The 24,047-nt window shown below is 44.7% G+C and overlaps 2 protein-coding genes across 3 annotated transcripts in view; both read left to right on the top strand.

Annotated features, from left to right (window-relative positions):
* NCBP3 (nuclear cap binding subunit 3) overlaps positions 1-6,543 on the top strand; it is a 35,165-nt gene extending 28,622 nt beyond the window's left edge. The window contains exons 13-14 of one of the 2 annotated variants that reach the window (XM_040641179.1): positions 508-670; positions 1,145-6,543. In XM_040641179.1, the coding sequence (XP_040497113.1) occupies positions 508-670; positions 1,145-1,253 (272 nt within the window). In that variant the 3' untranslated portion in view covers positions 1,254-6,543. Of the gene's footprint in view, positions 1-507 lie in introns of both variants that reach the window. The other variant, XM_040641180.1, reaches the window with a different exon arrangement.
* A 4,324-nt stretch (positions 6,544-10,867) lies between these two features.
* Positions 10,868-24,047, top strand: part of ITGAE (integrin subunit alpha E) — a 68,882-nt gene continuing 55,702 nt past the window's right edge. The window contains exon 1 of the mRNA XM_040639841.1: positions 10,868-10,916. Within this exon, the coding sequence (XP_040495775.1) occupies positions 10,883-10,916 (34 nt within the window). The 5' untranslated portion in view covers positions 10,868-10,882. The remainder of the gene's footprint in view (positions 10,917-24,047) is intronic.

The following is a 24,047-nucleotide window of genomic DNA, read 5'->3' as shown; positions in this document are numbered from 1 at the left end:
CTTTATAGTGTAGTATGCTATGAAATTCTAAACATATTTCTCTATTGTTAGATATTAATAAAGTCTATTTTAAAAATTAATGGATAGTAGGCCAAATCCCTGAAAGTTTACAGTGTAGCAGGCCTATCAGTTTGCAGAATTTATAGCTGGGAATGATCTGGGAATGGCCCATTCCCAGCAAAATGAAGCTTTACAGAGAATGGTGAGTCTCCCCAGGAAGGGGCAACTGTAGCATAAGCAGCCTGCTAGGTGATTCTGATATGCACGGGAGGCACACCTCCCCTAGCTGTGAGACCCACATTGGGTCCAGATCCCTCAGTTTGCAGGCAGGGATGATAGCCAGGGAAATGAGATTACCTTCCTAATGCTGCACAGAGGTTACAAGAGCCACAGACCCTTCCCCAGTGTTTCTTGCACATCAGGTGATGGCAGTGCCCCTGCTTCCTCAGTATTACCCTGCTTCTCAACATTGATCACCAAAACTGAAATGCTTTCTCATCCAAACAGGTAGTTTATGGACGCGCTTAGGATCTGCACCCAAGACCAAAGAAAAGAACACGAAGAAGGTGGATCACAGGGCGCCAGGCACTGAGGAAGATGACTCTGAGCTGCAAAGGGCATGGGGGGCTCTGATAAAGGAGAAAGAACAGTCTCGCCAAAAGAAGAGCCGGTTAGATAACTTACCATCTCTCCAGATTGAAGTTAGTCGGGAAAGCAGCTCTGGTTCAGAGGCAGAGTCCTGATGCCCTTGGGGCTAATGGCAGCTGCCCTAAAATCTGACATTCTTTTGCAGGGTGGGGTGCACAGTAGGAACCTCCCTCCCCCTCTACCCCCTTCAGGAGTTGGCACCCCTCCTGCTCTGACACAGTCACCCTCAGCTCTTGCTGCTTCAGCAAGACATGTTAAGAATGTGACGTGTTTTGAAGGGCATCTATCTATCTTCTCCTGCAGAGTTAGAGTTCTGGGCCCTCAGTTCTTTCCCCACTACCCCACAAGCTTTACCCTGTGAGGAAAAGGCAGCCCTCCAGATTTTGTAGACGTTTTTCTTAATATTTTTAACATTGTGTCTTTTAAAGAAATGTTTTACACAGTTCATCCAAAGAGCAGAGAACTGAACTTCTCACTATTGCCTTGGCCCTGACAGCTGTTACCAGCACCCTTTTCCCAAGAAAAGTCAATTCCCAGGTGCTTATTGGACAGCCTTCGAGGGGGAAGATGAGGGAAGCTGCCAGCTCACCCTTCCAGGACCCTAGTGTGGGGGCCGAATCTCATGGACCTGACCTCAGAGGTGCACCAGTGCCGCCCAGGTAGATAAGAGATGCAGCATCGATCGTGCTTCCGTTCCTCCCTGGGGATTTCTGTTAGGGGCCTCTTAGCAGTCAGCTCGAAGTGAAGATCAAGTTCAGTGCTGTGGGATTTTTAGGAACAAAAAACTGTGACTTCTGGATTTGGGGTGGATTTTTGTGCTAGGGGTGGGGTCATGGGTTAATGTTGAACAATTTTTAAGTCTGTATTATGTTTAAAAATATTAATGATTTTAAAGTTTAAATTTTTAATTTTTATATGTGAAAATACTTCCTGTTGGCTACAAGGGAAGCTCAAGTGGTGTCTTATGTGTGCTGTTAAATATATATTATATACTTTGGAAGAAGGCAAAGAGAGGAGTCTCATTATTTTTAAATGATCCTAATTGTATAGTCTGTCTGTTGTATATAGTGTTCAGCTTGCTTTTTGGCCACTGTAGGAAAAAAAATCCATCCATCTGAGATGGGGTCCTGTTGTTTGTTGTCACTTCAGAAGTGATACATTAGTATTTATTCTTTCTATTTCCAAGTTCTGGCACGTGAAGATATCTTTAAAACTGTCCAATAAGATAATAGTTACAGAAATTTTAGTTTATTTCTCATTTACTTCTAAACTCTTTTCAGATTATTTTAAAGGCAGTAGATTATTTTGTCTTCCTATTTGATCTTTATTTTGAAGTATTTGTTTGTATTCCTCCACAGGCTTAAAAGTAGTGTTTCACTTCAGTTCACTAGAACTTAAGAATTAGAGGTAGTAAGCCTTTGTTCCTTTGTGTTGTCACAACTCCTCACCTGTCTGGAGTGTTTCAGTACCTGGTACAGCCCTGGACTCTAATGATCTTGTGCACTGATAGTTGATTACAGTGTGGTGGGATCGAATACAGAACGCTGCTGCTAATGACGGAAGGAAAGGGCTGCGGGACTGAAGAGCTGCAACAGCCGTACTGTACCATGTTTTGTTAGTTAACTTGCTTTTCACTTCCTTTAGAAAGATTAGCGGCTGTAACTCCGGTATGTTTCTGCTTCCTGATTGGATTCTTGGAGAGAGATGGTTCTCTGCCAGTTGAGACCTAACATTTCCGAGGTTTCTCGCTTTTTTTTTTTTTTTTTTTTAAGATTTTATTTATTTATTTGACAGAGAGAGAGACAGCCAGTGAGAGAGGGAACACAGCAGGGGAAGTGGGAGAGGAAGAAGCAGGCTCCCAGCAGAGGAGCCTGATGTGGGGCTCGATCCCAGAACGCCGGGATCATGCCCTGAGCCGAAGGCAGACGCTTAACGACTGTGCCACCCAGGCGCCCCTCTCACTTTTTTTTGTCCTGTGGAGCATACAGCTGAGAGCCAGGTTCTTGAGAACGGGCAAGGTTTGGGGAGTCAGTAGAGTGAAAAGGACAAGGACCTGAGAGTCAGAGACCTGGATGCCAACCCCTGGTTTCTGTTCCATGGGCCTGGCCTCTAGTTTTCCCATCTGGCAAAAGAATGGGCTGGTATCAGAGCTTCTTGGTCTTCTCGTGGGACAGAGATGTCCTTGTGGTCAGGGTCCTAACTGATATGGTCTCAGCAGAGTTCAAAAAAAGCTCTTCTTCTGTGTTTCCCAGTCATGACCCTTTCCACCAGTAGTTTGGGCCTATTTCTCCCATGGCCTTATAGCTCTTGCCGGTCTCCTGCTAGAGATCAGAGAAGGCTTTCTGGAAAGGTGGTGGTGTGTAGTCAAAACTGGGCGTTTGATCTAACCAAAAAAATGCCCACTTTAGCAGCCTTGCAATACTTACAAATACACAGACCCCAGAAAAGTATCTTTGAAGATTTTACTTCCCCAAGTTATTGGTGGTCACCTCCTCTCTCGCTCTCTGGCCCACACTCAGGCACTCTGTTCTTGCAACATCTTACACATGCTCTGAATGCCCAGGCCCTTTCTTTGGAGCTTGGGAGTGAGGCTGGACAGTCAGGATGGCCCCCTAGTGGCAGCTCAGTGTGTCTGGGCACTCGTTGGGCATGTGGGCAGCAGGACTACACACTTTTCTATATTCTTTTTAGTCTTTATGCATATGAGATTGCAAATACATTTTTGCTGCTTGATGGTAATTGCAGATACCTCATTTCTGTTTCCCACTCTCCCTCTTGGGAGAGAAACCAGCTACCCAGGAGAACTTGTGGATCCTGTACAAGCCCTCCTCTGGCCCCTTTGTCTGGTCGCATGAACCCCTTCCCTTAGTTCAATCACTGTTTTCTCCCACTTCATCCCTGTGACAGCCTCCTCCCTGATCTCTGCCCCATACCCCATCCCTCCATCTCTGTTCTGTGCAGTGCAGCTAGGATGAACTTTTGTTGTTGTTTGCAGCCTTACTGAGCTATTATTTACATAGCATACGGTTCACTCCTTTAAAGTATGCACTTCAAGGGCACCTGGCTGTCTCAGTTGGAGGAGTATGTGACTCTTGATCTCGAGGTTGTGAGTTCGAGGCCCACGTTGGGTGTAGGGATTACTTAAAAATAAAAAATCTTAGGAAAAAAAAATATATACACTTCAGTGGCTTTTAGTATATTCACAGAGTTGTGCAGCCATCACCGTAGTCAATTTTAGGACATTTTCATCACCAAAAACAAACCCTGTATCCATTAGCAATCATTCCCCAGTCCCTCTTCCCTCGTGGCAACCACTACTTTTAGTTTCTGTGGCTTTGCCTGTTCTGAAAGCTCACGTGAATGGAATCATACACTTTGTGGATTTGTGATTGGCTTCTTTCACTAAACATATTTTTGAGGATCGTCCGTGTTGTAGCCTGTATTAGTACTTCTTTTTATTAATGAATAATATTCCATTGTACGAATGCTGTACATTTTATTTATCCGTTCATCAGCTGACGAACATTTGGGTCGTTTCTATTTTTGGCTGATGTGAATCCTGCTGCTATGGAACATTTATGTACAAGTGTGTGTGTGGTCGTGTTTTCATTACTCTCGGGTTACATATCTAGGGGTGGAGTTGCTGGGTGATACAGTAACTCTGTCTTAACCTTTTGAAGAACTGCCAGACTATTCTCCCAAATGGCTGCATCATTTTCCATTTTCCCCATTAGTATATGAGGGCTCTAGTTTTTCCATAATCCTCATCCACACTTGTTATTTTGCAATGTGAATTGGTATCTCATTGTGATTTTGATTTGCATTTCCCTGATGTCTAATGATGTTGGGCATCTTTTCATGTGCTTCAGAATGAACTTTCTTAAGAAAGTTATTCTGTTATTCTTCTGCTTAAAACCTTTCCAAAGCTTCACTATTGCCCTTGGAATAAATTCCAAACACCAGTGTTAGCTCACAGCTTGTTGAAATCTAACTTCTGATATATCTGGCCTGTTCCCCCCAACCTCCCCTGCCCTGTGCCCACTAGTTCCTCGGACCCATCTTGAGCTCACCAGCCTTTCAGACCCTGCTCAGTGCTTTTCTTTCCCAACAGTGGCACACTCTCTTGGGCCTTTATGCCTTCCGCCTGAGCCTTGCCTTCTCTTTTTCCTCATCCTCAAGGACTTGGAGACGCCTCCAGGCAGCTGCCTCCAGCTTCAAGCCAGGTTATGGGCCCCTGCTATGTAACCCACAGTACTGCCGTGAATGGCACTGCTCATTTCAAGGTTGGGTTATACAGTCACACCTAAGATAAAAATGGAGTGTGATCAAAATTCCTCTTGGAAATCTTAGGGAAGGTACCATGTTGAAAACCAGCAATGTGAGATCCAGCATTGGTTCCTGCCTGTGTGGGAACAGATCTTAGTTTCTTTGGTTGAACTACAGGTGAAGTGGTTGGCCTGCAATGAGGGTCCTATTGTGAAAAAAAACCCACGTGTTTTTAGGTGTTAACCTCACTCAGGCAAGTAACTCACTTTTGAAGAGGCTCTTGAGAACTGGAACAACCCACAGGAGTGGCAGGACACAAGCTCACCTTAGGTGAGTGGAAGGGCAGGTGAAATGGCCCAAATGACTTAAAATTGTTTTCCTTTTTCCTTGTCTTTTTTTTTTTTTTTTAACTTTTTCGGGAAAATATACCATTGTGTTTGCCTAAGTGAAATGTGTGTATGATGCCAAATCTCTGTAACCGCCCCCCAAAGCCAGCACGCCTAGACACTGAATTGTAATTCCCTGTTCCTCCTTTGTCTTTTTTGCTAGATTGTAAGCTCCGTGAGAGCAGGGACCATGTCTGGTTTGTTCATGAGGGTTTCTCCAGTCTTAGAGCCATGCCTGGCACCTGGCAGGTTATCTGTAAACATGCGGTGAATGTATAAATCCCCCAGCTGCAGGAACAGCTCCATTCTCAAGGCCTTGGGGTCCTCTTACAGGCTAGTCCTTGTTTTCTGCCTTGTACACACAATACTTGATGTTCATGCTTTATTTTCCCGTTTAGCCTGTGAGCTCCTAAGGAGCAGGTTTCTTCATGTTGTTATCTCTGTATCCTCCCACCGTGCAAGTCCAGAGTAAGTAGTACTTAAAAAGTGTTTGGTAAATGAGTGAATTACGGTAACAACCCCGCTCTGACTCCTTTGCCTACAGGCTAGTCGAATTCTAGCTGACACTACCAGATTGGAAAAGAGGAAGATTATTCAGAAGTGCACAAACTGTACTTGTATAAGAAAAAAATCTCATTAATTAGATCTCCATAAAATTCAAATTTTGATGATCTGGCCATATCTGAGCTGAAGTTTACCTGCTGTTTAAAGAATTTGCAAGAGAATCATCTAGGTTTTTTTTGGAAAGCATTCATCTGCCCCAGGAGAGCAGGAAGGGAAGCTGGCAGGCGAATGAGAGGCCCCAAAGAGGGATTACTGAGTCAGTTCTTAGCTTTGGGCCCTGTTGGAGAGGTGAGTGACAGCTCCCAAGTAGGCGGAGAGAGACCACGTGTTCAAGCAGCAGCTCTTTTGTGGTGGGTAGTATTCCGCCTCTCACTCGGAGCCTCTTAAAGTTATGCTGAAATGCTAACGGGCAGTTTGGATTAACATTAACAACAAATCATGGCTTCACAGATTAATTGCTGTGCAAATAAATTTGGTGTATAAGTATTTGCTTTTAAACTTTATATAACAAATGAAAAGTTAAAGCATTTTTTTTCCTTTAAGAACTGAAAGGACAGAATGTTTTGGATAATTTTGAGAATATCACACTTGTTTCAAGGCAGGTTGTTATTGCATAATCTGACCAACAAAAATCCAGAACTTTTCTTACATGTTTATAAAATAAATCTTAGAAGAAAAATACAGTAGTATTTTTTTTTTAATGAAATTCTATGAACATTTCACAGGATTTTGATGTTCTGGGGAGCAATTAGGGAAATACTGGCTCAAAAGCCTGTTTCAGATTGTGAGGCACTGAAGTGAAACTTTTCTGTGCTATAAATAAAACTCTAAAGTGTGAGTGGTATTAACCTGCCAAAGTCAATACCCTGCCCTAGGGTTCTTACCTGTTTTTGCTTGAGCAATTCAGAGGCTCTCTTTGCATGACCAGGTTCTTCAGTAGGTGAAACTTCGTGTTATCTCAAATTGTCTGTCACCCTCACCCCTGACTGGTGTAGGTTAGTGAAGGCAAGAGGCCCACACCATTGGCAGGAGAGGCGACATGACCTTCCTGTCCCTTCCAGGCTTTTTATATGTTTAATTATGTGATGCATCCCCTTTGTCATTTACTCAGAAAGATTACTCAGAAAGCCCATGAGCAGGAGCCTATGAGCAGAGTGTCTTCGGGGGAGGGGGGTCAAATAGAATAGTGTCTGAGACTGGGCCTGAAGCCCTGGGGACGCATTTTTTCTCACAAACTGGAAAAGACTGAACAAATCCCTTCACCTCTCTGGACCTCGGTTTTCTTGTCTGTCGAATGAAAGGCTCAACTGGGATGGTCTCCAGGTTTCTTTCTGTTGTTAATTTGAGTTCTAGCATCTTTGCTCTACTTTTGCAAAGACCATTAGGAGCCTAAATTGAACAGGAAGTAGGTGAGGGCAAGCAAGAGGCCCAAGCCCTTGGACTCTTGGTCCCTCAGTTACAGAAGAACAAGAGGACCCTCTCCCTTGCTTCTTCCCCACTAAGCCCACCTTCCCCAACACCACACATACACACCATTCAGTGTTTTATTTGGGAGGCTTTTTAGGAGGTAGTCCATTGTATTAGCTCGGGCTGCCGTAACAAAATACCGTAGACTGAGTGGATTAAAACAGTAGAAATTTATTTCCTCGCAGTCTGGAGGCTGAAGGGCCAAGATCAGGATGCTAGTCTAGTCAGGTTCCCAGGAGGGCTCTCTTCCTGGCTTGCAGACGGCCATCTTCTCGTGCCCTCGACATGGCCTTTCCTTGGTACATGCGCATGGACACAGAGATCTCGCTTCCTTTTCTGAGGCCACTAAGCCTGTTGATTAGGGCCCTACATTTACGACCTTGATTATCTCCTTTAGGGCCTTTAGACCCTGTTTCCAAATAAACTCATGTTGGGGGTTTATGGCTTCAACATATGAATTTGGCAGGGGGGCTCACAATTCAGTTCATGACACCCAGTAATGAGAAAATTCCAGTATGTGTTTGTGAAATGAGGTCTCTGCTCCTTAAAAGCTCACGAACTGGGAGGGATTTAGACCCATGGGTGTGAGGGTAGTAGGGCTGTAGTAGTTCAGAGTGCTGGTACTGGAGGAGACGGACCTGTCTTAAGTCCCAGCTCTGCCACTTATTAGCCATATGGCCTTAGGCAAGTTTCTTCACCTCTCCAGTATCCTCATCTGGGAAGTCAGGATAACCAAGTAGGTAGCTGTTAGGATCAGATGAGGGCTTTGCATGGAAGGCGCTTGGCACTGAGTCTGGCACTCCCTCCTTAGTGCTTAGTCAATGGTGGTGATTCCTACTGCACGTCAGACTCCCTCCCCCACCAGCTGCCCTTTGCCAGCTGTGTCCTCCACTGCAGTCCTGTCTCAGTAAGTCCTCACTCTTCCAAATTCCCTGTACCCAGCTTCCCCAGCCTCAGAAGGCTAGTGGGTAGGTAGAATATCTTCTGTGCCTAGAGGCGATGAGGCAGGACGATGGGAACAGCCCCCTATCCACGGGTGAGTGCAGATACCAGAGCTTTTGACTCACTCTCAAGACAGAGCAGTTAGTACTTTTACCTCTTGCTGAACAGGTCTCCATCCCGTAACTTTTAAGACTTTATTTTGAAATAATTTCAAAATTACAGTTAAGTTTCAAGGGTGGGGCAAAGAACATTTTGCCTTATTTTATCATTCATTCTTTCCCTCCTGCCTTCTGTCCCCCCATCCCCACCTCTGAAGCATAAACTGTTTGAGAGTGACTTGTGTATACCTGCCCCTTAACCCCTAAATATTTTAGTATACATTTCCTAAATTCTTAGGAAATAAGGACAGTCTCATATGACCATGACATAGTTATCAAAATCAGGAAATGTGTAATTTCATCTGAGCAGTACAATAGTATCTAATCTTTAGATACAGGTTTCATTTTTGCCAGCTATCCCAATAATGTTTTTTAAAGTTTTTTTTTTTCTTGGCCTAGGATCTAGTCCAGGATCACACTGCACTTTGTTTCCTCTCCTTAGTCTCCTTTAACCTGGAACGGTTCCTTAACTTTTGTTATGATGTTAACTTATGATACTGATGTTTTTAAAGAGTTCAGCCCAGTTACGTTGTAGAATGTTCCTTAAGTTGGTCCCTTACCATTTGTCTAAAACCTGTATGAGGCTCTGAGCAGAAGCGTTGTAGAACACAGTCTGGCTGTTTCCTTGGGATCTTAAGTTTGGATTTGTGAGGACAGCAGTTACTATCAGATGGGCTCGAAGACCTATATGTGCTCATAATTAGGGCTCTGCCATGCTGACAACCAGCAAGCTTGGATAAATACATCTTATAGGGATGCAGGATGAGTGCATTCTAGAAGTCTCCAAGGATGCAGAAATGGCCCTGCTCCCTGTCCAGCCTTCAGTCATCAGCTTGACTTAGCCTCCTGAGGTGCCCTGAAGTTCATACTCCAGACTCAGAAATCTTGAGCAAGCTGCAGTCCTGGGTTCTAACGTATCCCTCCTGCTGATCTGCTGTGTGGCCTGGGGGTACTCTCTTCCCCTTCTGGGCCGGTGATGGGGAGAGGAGCCCCTCCTGGCTCTGCCAAGTGCCCCTGGCACTCCAAACAAGTGTGGGGTAGGGGTAAAGTCACTGAGCCCTGGAGTGGTGGGAAAACAGGCCAGGACTTTGGACTATGGCAAGGTTGAGCCAATTTGGAAGGTCTTCATTGTGATCTGGAAGACAGATCAGCGAACCTGGAACTTTGTTTTTTAGCTGTTGGACAGTGTCAGAAATGGTGAATTGCAGTCTCTGTTCAAGCAACCATATAGCATCAGGGAACTATCACATTGGTTGTAGGTATTTTGTCAGACCAAAGCAGACACGCAAATATGTTTTAAGTATCATTGATCTCCACTAGACTTTCGCTAGGCAAGCTTTCAGTGTGAGAAACAAAATAAAACTGATTTTCATCTTGTCATTAAGTCAACACCCTTGTCTGCTTTAACACTTCAGCGTGCTCTCCCTGGGGAAGCAGACATTCGTGTGAGAGGCATAGAATCTCCTGCCTTTTTGAATGTGAATTCATTGAAATTAAATAAAATTTAAAATCCAGTGCCTCGGTTGCACTGGTACCGTTTTAAGGGCTCAGTAGCCACATGCGGTTAGTGAGTACTGTGCTGGACAGGGCAGACCTAGAACACCATCAGAGTTCTGTGGGACAGCACTGCTCTACACTTCCAGCAATCTGGGAAGCGGGGACACGTCCTTCTGTGACAGACGGCGGACTTGGTCACAGAGGGAAGATTGGACAAATTGTGAAGTTAGCTTTTAAATATGACTGAAGACTTGGCAGTATATCTTTTGGGGTAATGGATTGGATCAGAGGTATGCTGGAAAGATTTATGGAGTGTTTTGTCTTCTGTCTGGTAACAGAGCTCCGTTAAGTTAGTTCTCATATTATGGTGCTATAGCCGGTTTTCAAGAGAATGCCGCCAAGCTGAATTCACTGAGGTGGTGATTTCAGTCAGTGCATTGGGTCTTAACATTTATCAGGGCCTCCAGAGCCTCAGCGCCTTGAGTGCAAGGGCCAGGTACAGCTGTGGGGGTACTTCTGGTGGGAAGGGAACCTCATTCTTTCTGCTGAGGCAACCACCACTAAGGACCCTGGGCTGGGTGTTGGGCGGAGGTATCTGGTGGTGGGTCCTGGAGCAGGGCAGGGGACTGGGACTCCCTCACGTGAATGGTAAACAACGTCTGGATTAATACTACTGCACTCAAGCATCTGATGAGGACATCCAGAGATGTGTTCCTAGGCCAAAACTCGGCTCCCTGTTCCACAAAGTGTGGGTCATGGACAAGGGCTGACAAGTGTCTCTGAGCTTCCAGGACCCAGCCCACAACTGCTGAGGAAGCCACGTAGCCAGCTGATGCCGGTCTGTCTGTGGGTCCCCGCTTCTGTGTGTGTCTGTCCCCGCCTCCTGGCCACCCGAGCAGAGGAGGGGAAGCTGAACAGGCCGAGGTCCGCGCCGCTGCCTCCGCTCCAGCTAGGATGTGGCTCTTCCGCACTCTGCTCTCCATGATCAGTAAGTCAGCCTCAACCCCTGCCCTGAGAGGTTGCTGTGCCCTCAGCACAGCCCGTTGGTCTAATGGGGCTCACCCCGAGTGAGAGGTCAGAGACCGTAGGGAAGCCCTGAGGGAGGTGCTCTTGCTTGCTGGGTTAGAGTCCCAGCCTTGCTCAGAAGGGCTTCTGAGGCTGTCGACGGTGCTGACAGCCTGTGGCTTCAGACTCCAGAGCTCTGCCACCCTGTTCCTCCCCCAGCCAGCCTCCCCTCTCCACCCTGGGCCTTCTCCCCATGGCACCCATTCCAGGCAGGTCCCTGGGTCTGTGCAAGTTTGTTCTTGGGGAGTATGGAGACTGACGATGCCCACCCTGCCCAGCAGAACACCCTTCCATCCCTGACTAGGGCTCAGCTGATGAGGGTGGGAACTCTGTGAGAACATGAGCGTTGAGGAGAGACTGGGGGGCATGTGTCTGTGTGGTAGAAGGCGAATGTACTGGGGGAGCCTGCTTCCTGTTTCTGATGTTAGGGCCAGTATGAGAAACTGTGTGTGGGTGGAGGGGGGCACTTCCTCTTCCCCCAGCCTGGGGGTCCCATTCTGGCCTTTAAACCTACCATGGAAACCACTTGGGGCAAGCCAAGCCATGAGCCTGCACCCACCTACAAGGCCTCAGGGACAAGATTGAGCATGGTCAGCGAGCCCCTGGAGGCAGCTCAGACCAAGCCGGGGGCTAGAGTGGTCCAGCATAGTGATCTGGACAAGCTTCCCTGGGCATCTCCTGCATTGGTCAGAAGCTTGATAGAAGAATGAGATGAACAGCAGGTGGATGTTTCACGGCTCTTGGGAGCCTGAGTTCTCCCTGAAGGATGGGCAGGGGCCAGCAAGTGAGCACCAGATGGTGTCTGAGAAAGCTGAATCCATTGTCAGTGGGAACTCAGAATTAGCATCCACCCTGGGGCCAGGTCACCAGGAGGCGGGCCAAACGTGTAGGGGACCAGCAAAGCATACATTTTTGGACATATTTTAATATTTGATACTCGATCATTGTGAAAAGGTCAAAACTTTGTTGAACTTTCTTTTCCTTATTTTAGACTTCTCTTTATTTTCAGTCACATACAAGGTGTAGAGAGGGTTTCACACGTTTTATGGCTTAAGGCTTTGATCCGCCATCACCAAGTATGTCTGAAGTAGATAGACCAGAGTCTATCTGGTCCACCCCCTCCCAAAACGGAGGAGGTGACTGGAGCCCAGAGAGGTGCAGTGACTGTTCAGAGTTATGAGCAAGTACACATAGAAATGGGGCTCAAGCCCAGGCCTCTGCCCTCACTCCCAGCTCTAAAATATCCCATGGCCTGGGGTGCTAACCCTGGTATCATTCTGAGCTCCTGCTAGTCTGTCTTTCCCATGGCCTCTGGCATGACCAGCCATTGCCCCAGTGCCTTTTTCAGCAATGTCAATCCAAGTGACATTTATCAAATCCCTTCGGGGGCCTAGACAGTCCCCAAGCTGATGGACAGCAGAAAGCAAGGTGGAGCAGGCTTGCAATGAGATCACTTAGCCCACAGCTTGGCTAAGCCATGGAAAGGGTGTGAGAGCAAGGCCCCAGCAGCTCCAGTCTGAGTGGGAGAAATGGAGCTGTGACAGTTTTGCTCCAAGCTGTGAGGTGGGGTGGACCAATCCTGAAGAGTTTCCTGGAGGAGGTGAGACTGGTGCTGAATCTTATGGGCTGGGGAGAGTCTGAGAAAGTGACATGGAGATGCAGGAATGGTGGGAGGAACCCCTCAGACTATGACTTCAGGCCCAGGGTGCTGAACCCTGTGCCTGGCTGGGCTTCCCTAGACTGGAGGAAATCCAGACTATTCTGACCTGACCGTGATTTTTACCCTTCCCAAGCCACCCACTGGGGTGATGTCCACTTCTCATCTGTGAGAGCAGATGAGATAACATCGGTCGTGTAAGAGTTTTTTAGCCAGGAACAGATACACAGACACACTATAATCCTGGAGCTACCCTTACCCCTACTCCTAGCCCTATCTTGCCCTGCTACCATACAGCCTGCTGTCCCCAGCTTGGTCTCTGCCCTTGAGCCAGTCTATGACCCCAGCCACTCACTTCTTCCTGGGTCACCTTACAATGGTGAAGAAGGAGCCAGAAGTCTAAGGCCTGCTGTGCTGTTGTACCAACTTCAGGCTGAGACCTGTGGCCCTGTTGGGTCCTCATCAGGAGTGGGAAGATGTCAGACCTGGCTCTGTCCAGGGCACACCCCAATATTTGTGTGCAGGTATACGATGGAAACCTTGGTTGGTAGGGATGAGGGATGATAGTGGCCCTGAAGATGGAGGAGGTCTTTGGCAAGTATAGACCAATAGAGGGGGGCTTTCTGTTTAAGAACCAGTATGGACAAAGATGGGGAGTGTGAAGATGCAGGAAGATGCAGGGCAAAGCTTGAGTGGGAGCAGAAGGCTGCTGTTACTCCCCTACCCAGGAAATGCTGGACCCTGGGGGTGAGGGTGCACTGTCCCTGTCCTGGGCCCTGTGTGAAGAGAAAGCAGGCTGCACTCACACAACAAACCCTCTAGCCCCAGCCAGTGGGTCCACTGAGGACGCATTCGGGTCTCGCACATGGGGGATGGGAAAAGGGCAGAAGCAAAATATCTGAGAAGTGCAATGTTTGTGGGCAAACCAAGTGTGGACTGTGGTCCATGTGGGAACCAGATGTTTCCAACCTTTGTTGGGAGGTTGGCTTGTAGGGTGTGTATGGGGGACTTGTGGGCAGTCAGGCTAGAGAGGTCCAGGGTGGTGGTGGGGAGTGTGGAGGGCCAAGAGTACCAGGCTAAGGGAGCTTGGACCTCACCCTGAGGGCAGTGGGAAGCCACAGCAGATCTTGAGCCAGGTGGCAACAGTGTGACTTACATGTTGGAAGGTGGAGTACTGGAGAAAGGGGAGACAAGGAGGCTCCTGTGTGAAAGACCGATGTGGGTGGCTTGAAGGTGAGCTGCCCCATGGGACAGGCAACTTGCATACGGCTATGAGGCATGAGCTTCCCCCAAGGCCTTTCTGGGTGTTCTGGGCTGGGTGTCAGGACATCTGACTCTATAGTCCCAATTCTACAGCTAGCTCCGTATATAAATTTGGACAAGCCATTCCCCCTGGGCCTAAGTTTGCTAAACCAAGGATAGTGCTGTGAGAATGTATATTTAAAATGCCTGTAAGAGACTCTTAACTGTAGGAAACAAACTGAGGGTTGCTGGAGGGGAGGTGGGTGGGGGGGATGGGGTAACTGGGTGATGGGTATTAAGGAGGGCATGTGATATAATGAGCAACAGATGAATCACTGAACTCTACCTCTGAAACTAATAATACACTATCTGCTAATTAATTGAATTTAAATAAAATAAAATTTAAAAAGATAAAATGCCCAGTGTATTGGGGAAGATAGAGGTTTGAGGGGAGAGGCAGTACTGGCTGACAGGATGAAGGGAGGGTCTTATTCTTACTCAGCAGGCCTAGGTGGCTGGAGACAGCTTCAGAGAGGCAGCCCTGTGGGTGGTGTGGTGACAGACGCTGGTTTGGCTGGGCTCACGTGTCTGACAGCACATAAGGGGGGTTTGAGGTAGAGGGTAAGGGTGTCAGCACGTGACAGGCCCTCCCTTGTGGTTATAACACTAACAGCAGCGCCCGCATACTGAGCCTTCAGCATCAGACCCTGGGCAGGCGCTGTCCTCTTTGCTCTGCATAGCCGTGTATCTCAGGTGGGGAAACTGAGGTGAGGTGACAAGCCCAAGGTCCTTCAGTGACTCCATGGCAAAGCAGGGATTTGAACACTGTCTCCCTCTGGGGCCCATGCTATATTTTCTGAGTCTCAGTGGGAAAGGAAAGGGTCACCCCATCTGCTGACAGCCCAAGCAATGGTAAAATGTCAGGGGTCTGGGGGGAATCTGCTCTAGCAAGGTGGCCCAGGGCTGGCAGACCCCTGCACCAGCCAGCTCTCAGGGTGGGTGCTGGTGACTGGGAAAGCTTAGTGAATATGGTAAGTCCCCTCTGCACATGTTCTCATGCCACTGTGCCCGCACAGGAGGTCCTCGCTAACCTGATCACCAGTTACCTAACCCAGAGCCCCGCCCAGGCTCAGGGAGCTGCCGGCACAACTGGGAGCTCTCCCAGCAGGAACTGTGCCAGCATCTGCGGCCGTTTGTGCCTCCAGCTTTCACTAAAGGCTTGAATTAGGCAGACCTGGGGCCTGGACACGAGTATTCAATTTGCTGATGGACCACCAGCAAATCACTCCACTTCTCTGAGCCTCAGCACCCAGTACAGTGCCTGGAAGAATCAGGTGATCTGGGAGGGTAGCCGCGTTGTCTCTCTGCTCATCTCCTCCCGTTTCCCACCTCTCAAGGGTCTTGCATCAAGTTCCCTCAGTGGAACAAGGCAACAATGGGGACAGGGGTGGGGTGGTGAACAAGAATCTCTGGCCTACCCTGACATTTCCAGGACACTTCTGGGTCTGGCTCTCTGCTGAACTGGGCTTTGTGGTTGGGGGGGGGTGTCATGGATGACTCAGATTAGATCACATTGGGGGGGAGACAGACTTAATCACACACAGATCGCTCTGACCTAGACAGGATTTAGTCAGAGCCAGACACACTGCAGGATGTGGTGGGGGTTCAGGGACCAGTGAGTTGCTCTGGCTATGTCAAGTAGCTCCTGGAGCAGGGAGTGCCTGAGCAGGGCCCCAAAAGATGAGGCAGACGTGAGAGCAAGGAAGGTACGCTGGTCGGGGGGGAACCACTTGGGCAAAGGCCCAGAAGTGGGAGTTATGTGGATGGTGCCCAGAGAGTGGGTACAGAGGAACTTGAGGCAGCTGGAGAGCAGACCCGGCAGAGGGGGCATCGTGCTGGCAGGGAGATGCCACACACGCCCAGGTGAGGACACTGCACTTATCTCAGGACTTCCAACCATGTCTATCAGTTGCACAGTAAAGCACGGAGAGAAACCCTCCCAGTCACCCCTGGCAAGAAATCGCTAGTTCTTACTCTTTTTTTTTTTTTTTAAAGATTTATTTATTTATTTAGAGACAGAGGGCAGAGCGGTGAGGGGCAGAAGAAGAAGAGGGAGAGAAAATCTTAGGCAGACTCTTCCCGAGCCCAGACTGCACCCGACACAGGGCTCTGAGGCTCCATCGCACGACCCTGAGACCACAACCTGAGCTGGAATCAAGAGTCGGGCGCTTAACCAGCTGAGCCACCCAGGCGCCCCCAGGGTAATTTCTTACCACCCAATTCTCATTCTCTCATCTCACTTAGGAAAAAAAAATTTTTTAAATTTTATTTTTAAGTAATCTCTTCACCCCACGTGGGGCTAAATCTCACAACCCTGAGATCCGGACCTGAGCGGATATCAAGAGTCAGACGCTTAACCGAGTAAGCCACCTTGTCACCCTTAGTTCATACTTTTTAATTCTCTCCTAATCAGTTGCTTACCCTGACCTGGCTGACCAAGAAACACAGGGCTTGTCATAAAATGAGCCAAGGAGCCTGAGTCCAATCCTGTATTCGTGGAGAACAGTGCTCCCCATTCCCTACCCTCTGGGACACTTGAGGGTCCATGGGTTGGCCACAGGAATGTCTCTGAGCCCCCTTCACTCATCCAGCACCTACTAGGTGTAGGCCACCATGCCTGGCCCTGGGATGACATGGTGAACAAGGCTGACGCACAGTCTTTGCCCTCAGAGGGGCTCACTGGCAGCAGGGGAAACAATAAGTAACAGGCAATAAGTTAACAAGGAAACGAGCAAGGTAATTTCAGTTTGTGATAAAAGGCTTGCGGGGAGGGGCGCCTGGGTGGCTCAGTCATTAAGCGTCTGCCTCCGGCTCAGGTCGTGATCCCAGGATCCTGAGATCAAGCCCCGCATCGGGCTCCCTGCTCTGCGGGAAGCCTGCTTCTCCCTCCCCCATTCCCCCTGCTTGTGTTCCCTCTCTCGCCGTCTCTCTCTCTGTCAAATAAATAAATAAAGTCTTAAAAAAAATTAAACAGAAAAGTCTTGTGAGGGTACAGAGTGCCTACGTAGAGGTCCGGAGGTCAGGAAGGCCTCTCGGAGGAGGAGAACGGGGAGGACCAGGAGGAAGGCAGGAGATCAGCTCAGAGCAGGCACTTAGGGCAAGGGCAAGACTTGGCAATTGTACACTTGGGTGGGGGGCTCGGAGGCTCACACCCAATTCTCAAAGCGACCATGGCCCCCAAAAGGGAATTGCTCATGGTCTGATTATGTGTTCCGTATTCTACTTTGGGCGATGGCAGGCAAGACACGAATAACAGCTCCAGGAACGTGGGGTGCGGGTTTGTCACTCACTGCTGTTGTTTTGTTTAACTCACTCTGCCCCCATTCATTCATTGTTCTTGGGAAGAGAATCCTCAGGGAAATTTTTTTTCTGGTTTTCTGTTTGTTTTCCTGCTTCACCAGAATAATTCTTTTCCCAATTTTGTGGACTCTGTGAATAATACCACCGATCATCCTTATAGTCACTTCAGGAAAGTTCATTCATTTATGTAGTTATTCAACAAGTACTTTTATTTGGCACCCACTGCATACCTATACTGCGTTCAGAGATCAAAGGGGGCCCCACCATAGAAAGTGCTAGCACTTGCTGACACACAGCCAGCTGTTAGCCTCCTTCCTGGTTTAATGGTGCCCTTCCATGTTCATCCCTCTTTTATTTTCTCTTTTTAAGATTTATTTATTGAGAGAGAAAGAGGATAAGTGGGCGAGGGGCAAAGGGAGAGGGTGAGAGAGAATCTCAAGCAGATTCCCTGCTGAGTGCAGAGCCCAATGCGGGGCTCGATCTCACAACCTGGAGATGATGACCTGAGCTGAAATCAAGAGTTGGAGCCTCAACCAACAGAGCCACCCAGGAGCCCCTCACCCCTCTTTTCTAATTGTCATTTTCCTTCCTTCTTTTTTTTTTTTTTTTTTGCCTGCCCCATCATTTAAAAATAAGTTTTACCTTACTGTCTTGTATATTTTTATGAATTGCCACCAATCATTCTCGGCAACGCCAAGGTATAAAGCAGAAGAAATAAAGTGCAGATGTCTTCTTTGTGCTGGACTCAGGGAGAGGGCCTGGGAATTGAGAAATGAGAGATCAGACATTGCTCTCTCACAATGCACCTCCTCCTTGAGGCTTTGAAAGGTGTGTTTTAAACAAAATTTTAAGCATGTACAAAAGCAAAGAAAATAACAATAGTAAAGTCAGTATACCCATCACCCAGATTACACCGTTATCAAGACTTGTCACAGTTGCTGCGTCATTTGTATCCCTTTTGGTTTCCTTTAAAGCTGTGCTGCTCAGAATTTGGTGTGGTGACCAGCAGTGGGGCATTACTCAGGGTGTTGTTAGACGAGGCTCTCAGTCCCACTTCCTGGTTTACTGGATCGGAATCTGTATCTTAACAAGAAACTTGGGTGATTTGTTAGCACTTTAATGTTTCAGAAGCATTATTTTAAGGCAAACCCAAAACATTGTGTCGTCTGGCCCTAAACACTTCAGTACATGTTTCTGAGGTATATGGTTATTTTTCTTACTAACCACAATGTTTGTATCACCTAACAAAGTTAACAATAATTTTGGGGTGTCCATATTCAAATCTTCCTGTCTTATCTTTTTTTAACAATAAGTTTTTTTCGAGCACCCGTTTCAAGAAATGGAATATGACCAACAGTCCAGAAGTACCCTTTCTTACTCCCTCTGGTCATTCACTACCTATCCCCCAGGGCGACCACTCTCCTAACTTCTAATACCATAGATTATTTTGCCTGTTTTAAACTTTGTATAAATGGAATTATACGGTATGGTCTGTTCCGTTCCTAGTCTTTCACCCAGCATCGTGTTTATGAATCCAGCCACCTTGCTGTAGGTTATTTTCCCTGCTACAGAGTGTTCCACTGGTCACTGTTCACAGTTTGTCCTTTCCACTGCCGATGGATATTTGGGTGGTTCCAATTTGGAGTTATGAATAGTGAGGCTGTGACCATCCTTGCACATGTCTTTTTGTGGACATATAAACACACTTCTGCTGGTGATATGCCTAAAAATAGAATTGCTGGGTCATAAGTTATATGTACGCTCAGCTTTAGTGATACTCCCAAATGGTTTTCTGAAGGGGTTGTACTGACTTACATTCTCACCAGGAGTATTCGAGAGTTCTAATTGCTCCAGATCATTGTCAACATTTGGTATTGTCTTTTTCATTTTAGCCATTCTGGTCCTTGTGTAGTGATATTATTTGGTGGTTCTAATTTGCCTTTCTCTGAAGTCTTTTGCGTGCCTTCTTATTTGATTACTGGCCCTTTGGATAATTTCTTGAGAATGTCCTTTTTCTGTTAGCTGACATGCCTTTTTCTTATCGAGCTGTAGGAATTTTGTACATATTCTCATATAAGTCTTTTGTCAGATATTTGTGTTGCAAATATCTTTTCTCATTCTGTGGCTTGGCTCTTTATTCTCTTATTGGTGTCTTTTGATAAACAGAAGTTCTTAAGTTTAATGAAGTTCAGTTTATCAATTCTTTCCTTTATGATTAGTGCTTTTTGTGTCCTGTTTAAAAAATATTTGTCTACCCCAGGGTCCTTTGTTTTCTCTTGAAAACATTATTGTTTCATTTTTCACATTCAGTCCATCTAAATCCACATTTCAACCCATCTGGAATTTGTGTGTGTGTGTGTGTGTGTGTGTGTGTGTGTGTGTGTGATTGTGAGAATAGTCAAGATTATTATTTTTTTCAATATTGATATCCAAGTGACCCAGCACCATTTATTTAAAAACTCATTCTTGGGCACCTGGGTGGCTCAGTCAGTTAGGCGTCTGCCTTCAGCTCAGGTCATGGTCCCGGGGTCCTGGGATCAATACCCCGTCGGGCTCCCTGCTCGGAGGGGAGACTGCTTCTCACTCTCCCTCTGCCCCTCCCCCCTTCATGTTCTCTCTCTCTCTCTCTCTCTCTCTCCATCTCTGAAATAAAATCTTTTAAAAAAATAAAAAATAAAAATAAAAAATCCTTCTTTCCTCACTGTTCTTCACTGTCGCCTTTGTCATAAAACAGGTGCTCACTCTCTGTTCCATTGGTCTGTCTGCCCTGTGATAGTGTAATTCCGTCTTAACTATAACTTTGTAACATCTTGATAGATGACAGTGTGTTATCAAGTCCTACAAGTTTGTTATTCTCCCTTAAGAGTGCCTGACTATTCTTGTCCTATGCAATTTCATACAAAATTTTTAATTGGCTTGTTAACATACCTCCTCCCCCCCAAATAATTTGCTGGGATTTTGATTAGGATTCTACTGAAGCTATAAACTCGGTATAGTGATAACTGGCAATACTGAGTCTTCCCTTCATGAACATGATGTATTCCTCCATCTGTTTAGCTCTTTAATCTCTCCTAATCTTTTGTTTTCAGCATAGAGGTTTTCATGTTTTTAGTTAGACTTCTTTTTAAGCATTTGATTTCTCTGTCTTTTGCTAATGGCATCTTTAAAAACTGTTCACTCTGTATTTGATCATTGATGGTATATAGAAGTACAGTGGTTCTTTGTATACTGCCTCTGTATCCAGTAACCTTGCTAAAGGCTCTTGTTAATTTTCAGTGTTTGGCTGTGGGTCTGTTGGCTTTCTCAATCTACTTAATCATTTCATCTGCAAATAATGGCAGTTTTATTTTTTCCTTTTTAATCTTTATGCTCTGTATTTTATTTTTTCCTATTGCTCTAAGTCCTCCGGTAAAATGTTGAGTAAAAGTGGTGAGAGTGGTGACCCTTGTCTCATTCCTGATTTTAGGGAAAGCTTTCAGCAACTCACCAATAAGAATGATGTATGCTGAAGGGTTTTGGTGGGTATTCTTGATCAGATTAAGGAAACACTTTCTACTCTGGTTTACTGTGATTTTTTATCACAAACCAGTACGAGACTTTATCAAATGCCTTTTTCCTGCATCTATCATAGTGATCATATGATTTTTTTCTTTTTTTTCCCCTGTTAATATGATAAATAAATCATTATCAAATGTCAAACCACCCTTCCATTCCTGAAATAAACTCAACTTGGTTGTGATGTATTCTGCTTTTTATATGTCACCAGATTTGATTTGCTAATATTTTGCTTAGGATTTCTGCATCTATGTCCAAGAGAGAGATCAATTGTCCTTCCTTGTATTGCTCCTGTCAGGTTTTTTCTGATTTTTGTTTGTTTGTTTGTTTGTTTGTTTGTTTTTTAAATCTTTGCTCTTGTCAGGTTTTAATATCAATGTTATTCTGGCCCCATAAAATGATTGGTAAGTGTTCTCTCAATTCTGTTCTCTGGAACAGTTTGTGTAAGATTGGTATTTCTTCTTTAAATGTTTGGGAGAGTTTTCAGTGAAGCCATCTGTGCTTGGAGTTCTTCCTAAGGTTTTTAAAAATCAATTTAATTTCTTTGATGAAGATTATTCAACTTGCACTTTTCTCATTAGTTTTGGTAAATCTTTATTTCAAGGAATTTGCCTATTTCAACAAAACTGTGAAGCGTAGTGGCATAAAATTGTATATACTATCCTCTTATTATTTCTTCAATGTCTTAGGATCTATTCTGATGTCCTCTTTTTCATTCATATTGGTAATTTGTATGTTCTCTCTCTCTCTTTTTTTTTTCTTGATCAGTGTTGCTAGGGGTTTCTCAGTTTTATTAACGTTTTTTATTTTTTTTAAAGACTTTATTAACCTTTTTTAAAAACAAATTTTAGCTTTGTTGATTTTCTCTACTGTAAGTTAGTTTTCTGTTTCATTGATATATGCTCATATCTTTATTCCTTCCTGGACTTTCTTTGGGTTTGATTTGCTCTTCTTTTACCTTTTTGAGATGGAAGCTTAGATAATTGATTTTTACCCTTTCTTCCTTTTTAATGTAAGCACTTGAGGCTGTCCATTTCCTCTAAGCACTGCTTTAACTGTTTCCCCTAAGTTTTGGTTTGTCATATCTTAATTCTCATTTAGTTCAAAATATTTAAAAATTTCCACTGTGATTTCATTTTTGACTCTAGGTTATTTAGAAGTGCATTGCTTAATTTCTGAGAAGCTCAAGTTTTTTTAGTTTTCTTTTTGTTATTGGCTTCTAATTTAATTCCACTATAATCAGAGAACATATTCTGAATTATTTCAATTCATTGAAATTTATTGAGGCTTGCTTTTTGACGTAGCATTTGTTCAATTTTGGCAAATGTTTCATGTGCATTTGAAAAATGCTTATTTTACCATTATTGGGTACAGTGTTCTATTAATCAGGTCAATTTTGTTAATTGTATTGTTCATATCTTATATATCCTTACTGATATTTTCATAGCTTATATGAAAGATTGTTAAAGCATTAAAGTCTCCCATTTTGGTTGTGGATTTTTGTGTTTTTCCTTTTATTCTGTCAAATTTTTAATATGCTTTGAAGTGATGTTATTGGATACATACAGATTTTATATTGGTAAACGAAGAGCAGTAATTTGTACATATATATTTCTTTGTCGTCCTTATATAAAAGTCTGTAAACCTATCCATTGCCTAATGATTTTAATTTGTTTTTAAAATCTCTACTGCTAAGTGAAAGCCATTAATTAGAAAAAATATTTCCATTAATTTCATTGGAAAAACTGGTTCATTCCATCCAGCGAAATACTCACAGTTTTTACTGATGGAAAAATTTATTAATTGGCCAATAAAACAAGTTTATACTAAAAAAATAATTTGAATATAAAAATACAATTTATATATACAACTAATTGCAATAAAGGTTTATTTTCCTTATTAAAAGAGGAAATGAAGACTTCATGATGAGTAGTGGAAGATAGTTGTGAGGGAGTCATTATTAAGAAAGGTACATTTTTCCTTCTGCGCCATTTCTTCACTGTTTCTTCAGTCTTTTGGGTACTCATGATCATCTTGTATTCAAACTCCCTTTAAAGTTATAGCACAGAAAAATACATTGAGGGTAAAATAAATACCAATCTGAAAGCACTTCAGAATACATGAAATAGCTTATGCACTTAACAGACTGCAGAATCACAGAAGCCACTATCTCTTCAGCCCCTTCAATCGGCACGTATATGCAAAAACAAAGCATTTTGGGTTTGTCCAAACAAGGCAAGCAGCGCACGTTTGTTTCCTATGATGTTGTTAAGCTAGGAACTGTTTTATTAAGAAAATTAGTGAGTCTGTTTTTGCCTGAAAGTGTGATGTCAGAGCGTCATTCCTTATAGCATGTTTATGTGGTGTATTTAGGGCTGGAAAAGTCATTGTACCATCATAAAAAAAAGGAGTGTTTTCCAAAAACACTTTGGAAAGTAGCTTTTCAAGAGCTACTGCAAGAATTTGTTCATCGAACAGTAGTTGAACAGATGAGCTCTGTACACTGAACTTCACCTTGCCCTTTTTCTATGTAAATATACATTAGAGTTTTTACAGTGCAGTGGCGTGGTCAGACCGTACTTTTAAGAATTCTTTCTGCCGCTTGGTATGGAGAGGATGTATTCAGAGGGACAAGACTTGGAAGAGAAAGGTCGGGAGACGAGTGAATGTATCCAAGCAGGAGACAATGAGGTCCGTAGGGCAGAACAGCATCCCAGTAGAGGCCCAGATGCATATGGGAATTCTGAGAATGATAAAGGTGGTACTGCAAATCTATGGAGATAAGATGAGCTATTCAAGAAATAATATTGGGACAATGTCATTTGTGGGAAGAAAAAGTAAAAGCTGGATTGCTATTTTACTCCATACACAAAAATAAAGTATAGAAGGATCAAATATTTAAGTATAAGAAGTGAAACAAAAAAACCCCCAAAAATATAGAGGAAAATGGGAGTGAACTTAAAAAAAATAATCACTGAATGCATGACATAAAACTCAAGAGTCATAAATAAAAAATGACTACATACAAACTAGAGATGTGGGGAAAGATGCAAGTCAAATAAATAGCTCAGTGAGAAACAATATCTTTAACAAATTGATAATTTCTTTTGGATTCAAAAAGCTCTTACAAATTAATAAGAAAGCAGTAAATACTTCATACGAATGGATAATGTATATGAATAGACAGTAAACGACTTAAAATAAAAGGCTTGACCTTACTCATAATTTAAAAATATATTT

This window comes from Ursus maritimus, unplaced genomic scaffold (assembly GCF_017311325.1).
Source record: "Ursus maritimus isolate PB19 unplaced genomic scaffold, ASM1731132v1 scaffold_24, whole genome shotgun sequence".
NCBI classification, from domain to species: domain Eukaryota; kingdom Metazoa; phylum Chordata; class Mammalia; order Carnivora; family Ursidae; genus Ursus; species Ursus maritimus.
This window is presented reverse-complemented; position numbering and strand designations above follow the sequence as displayed.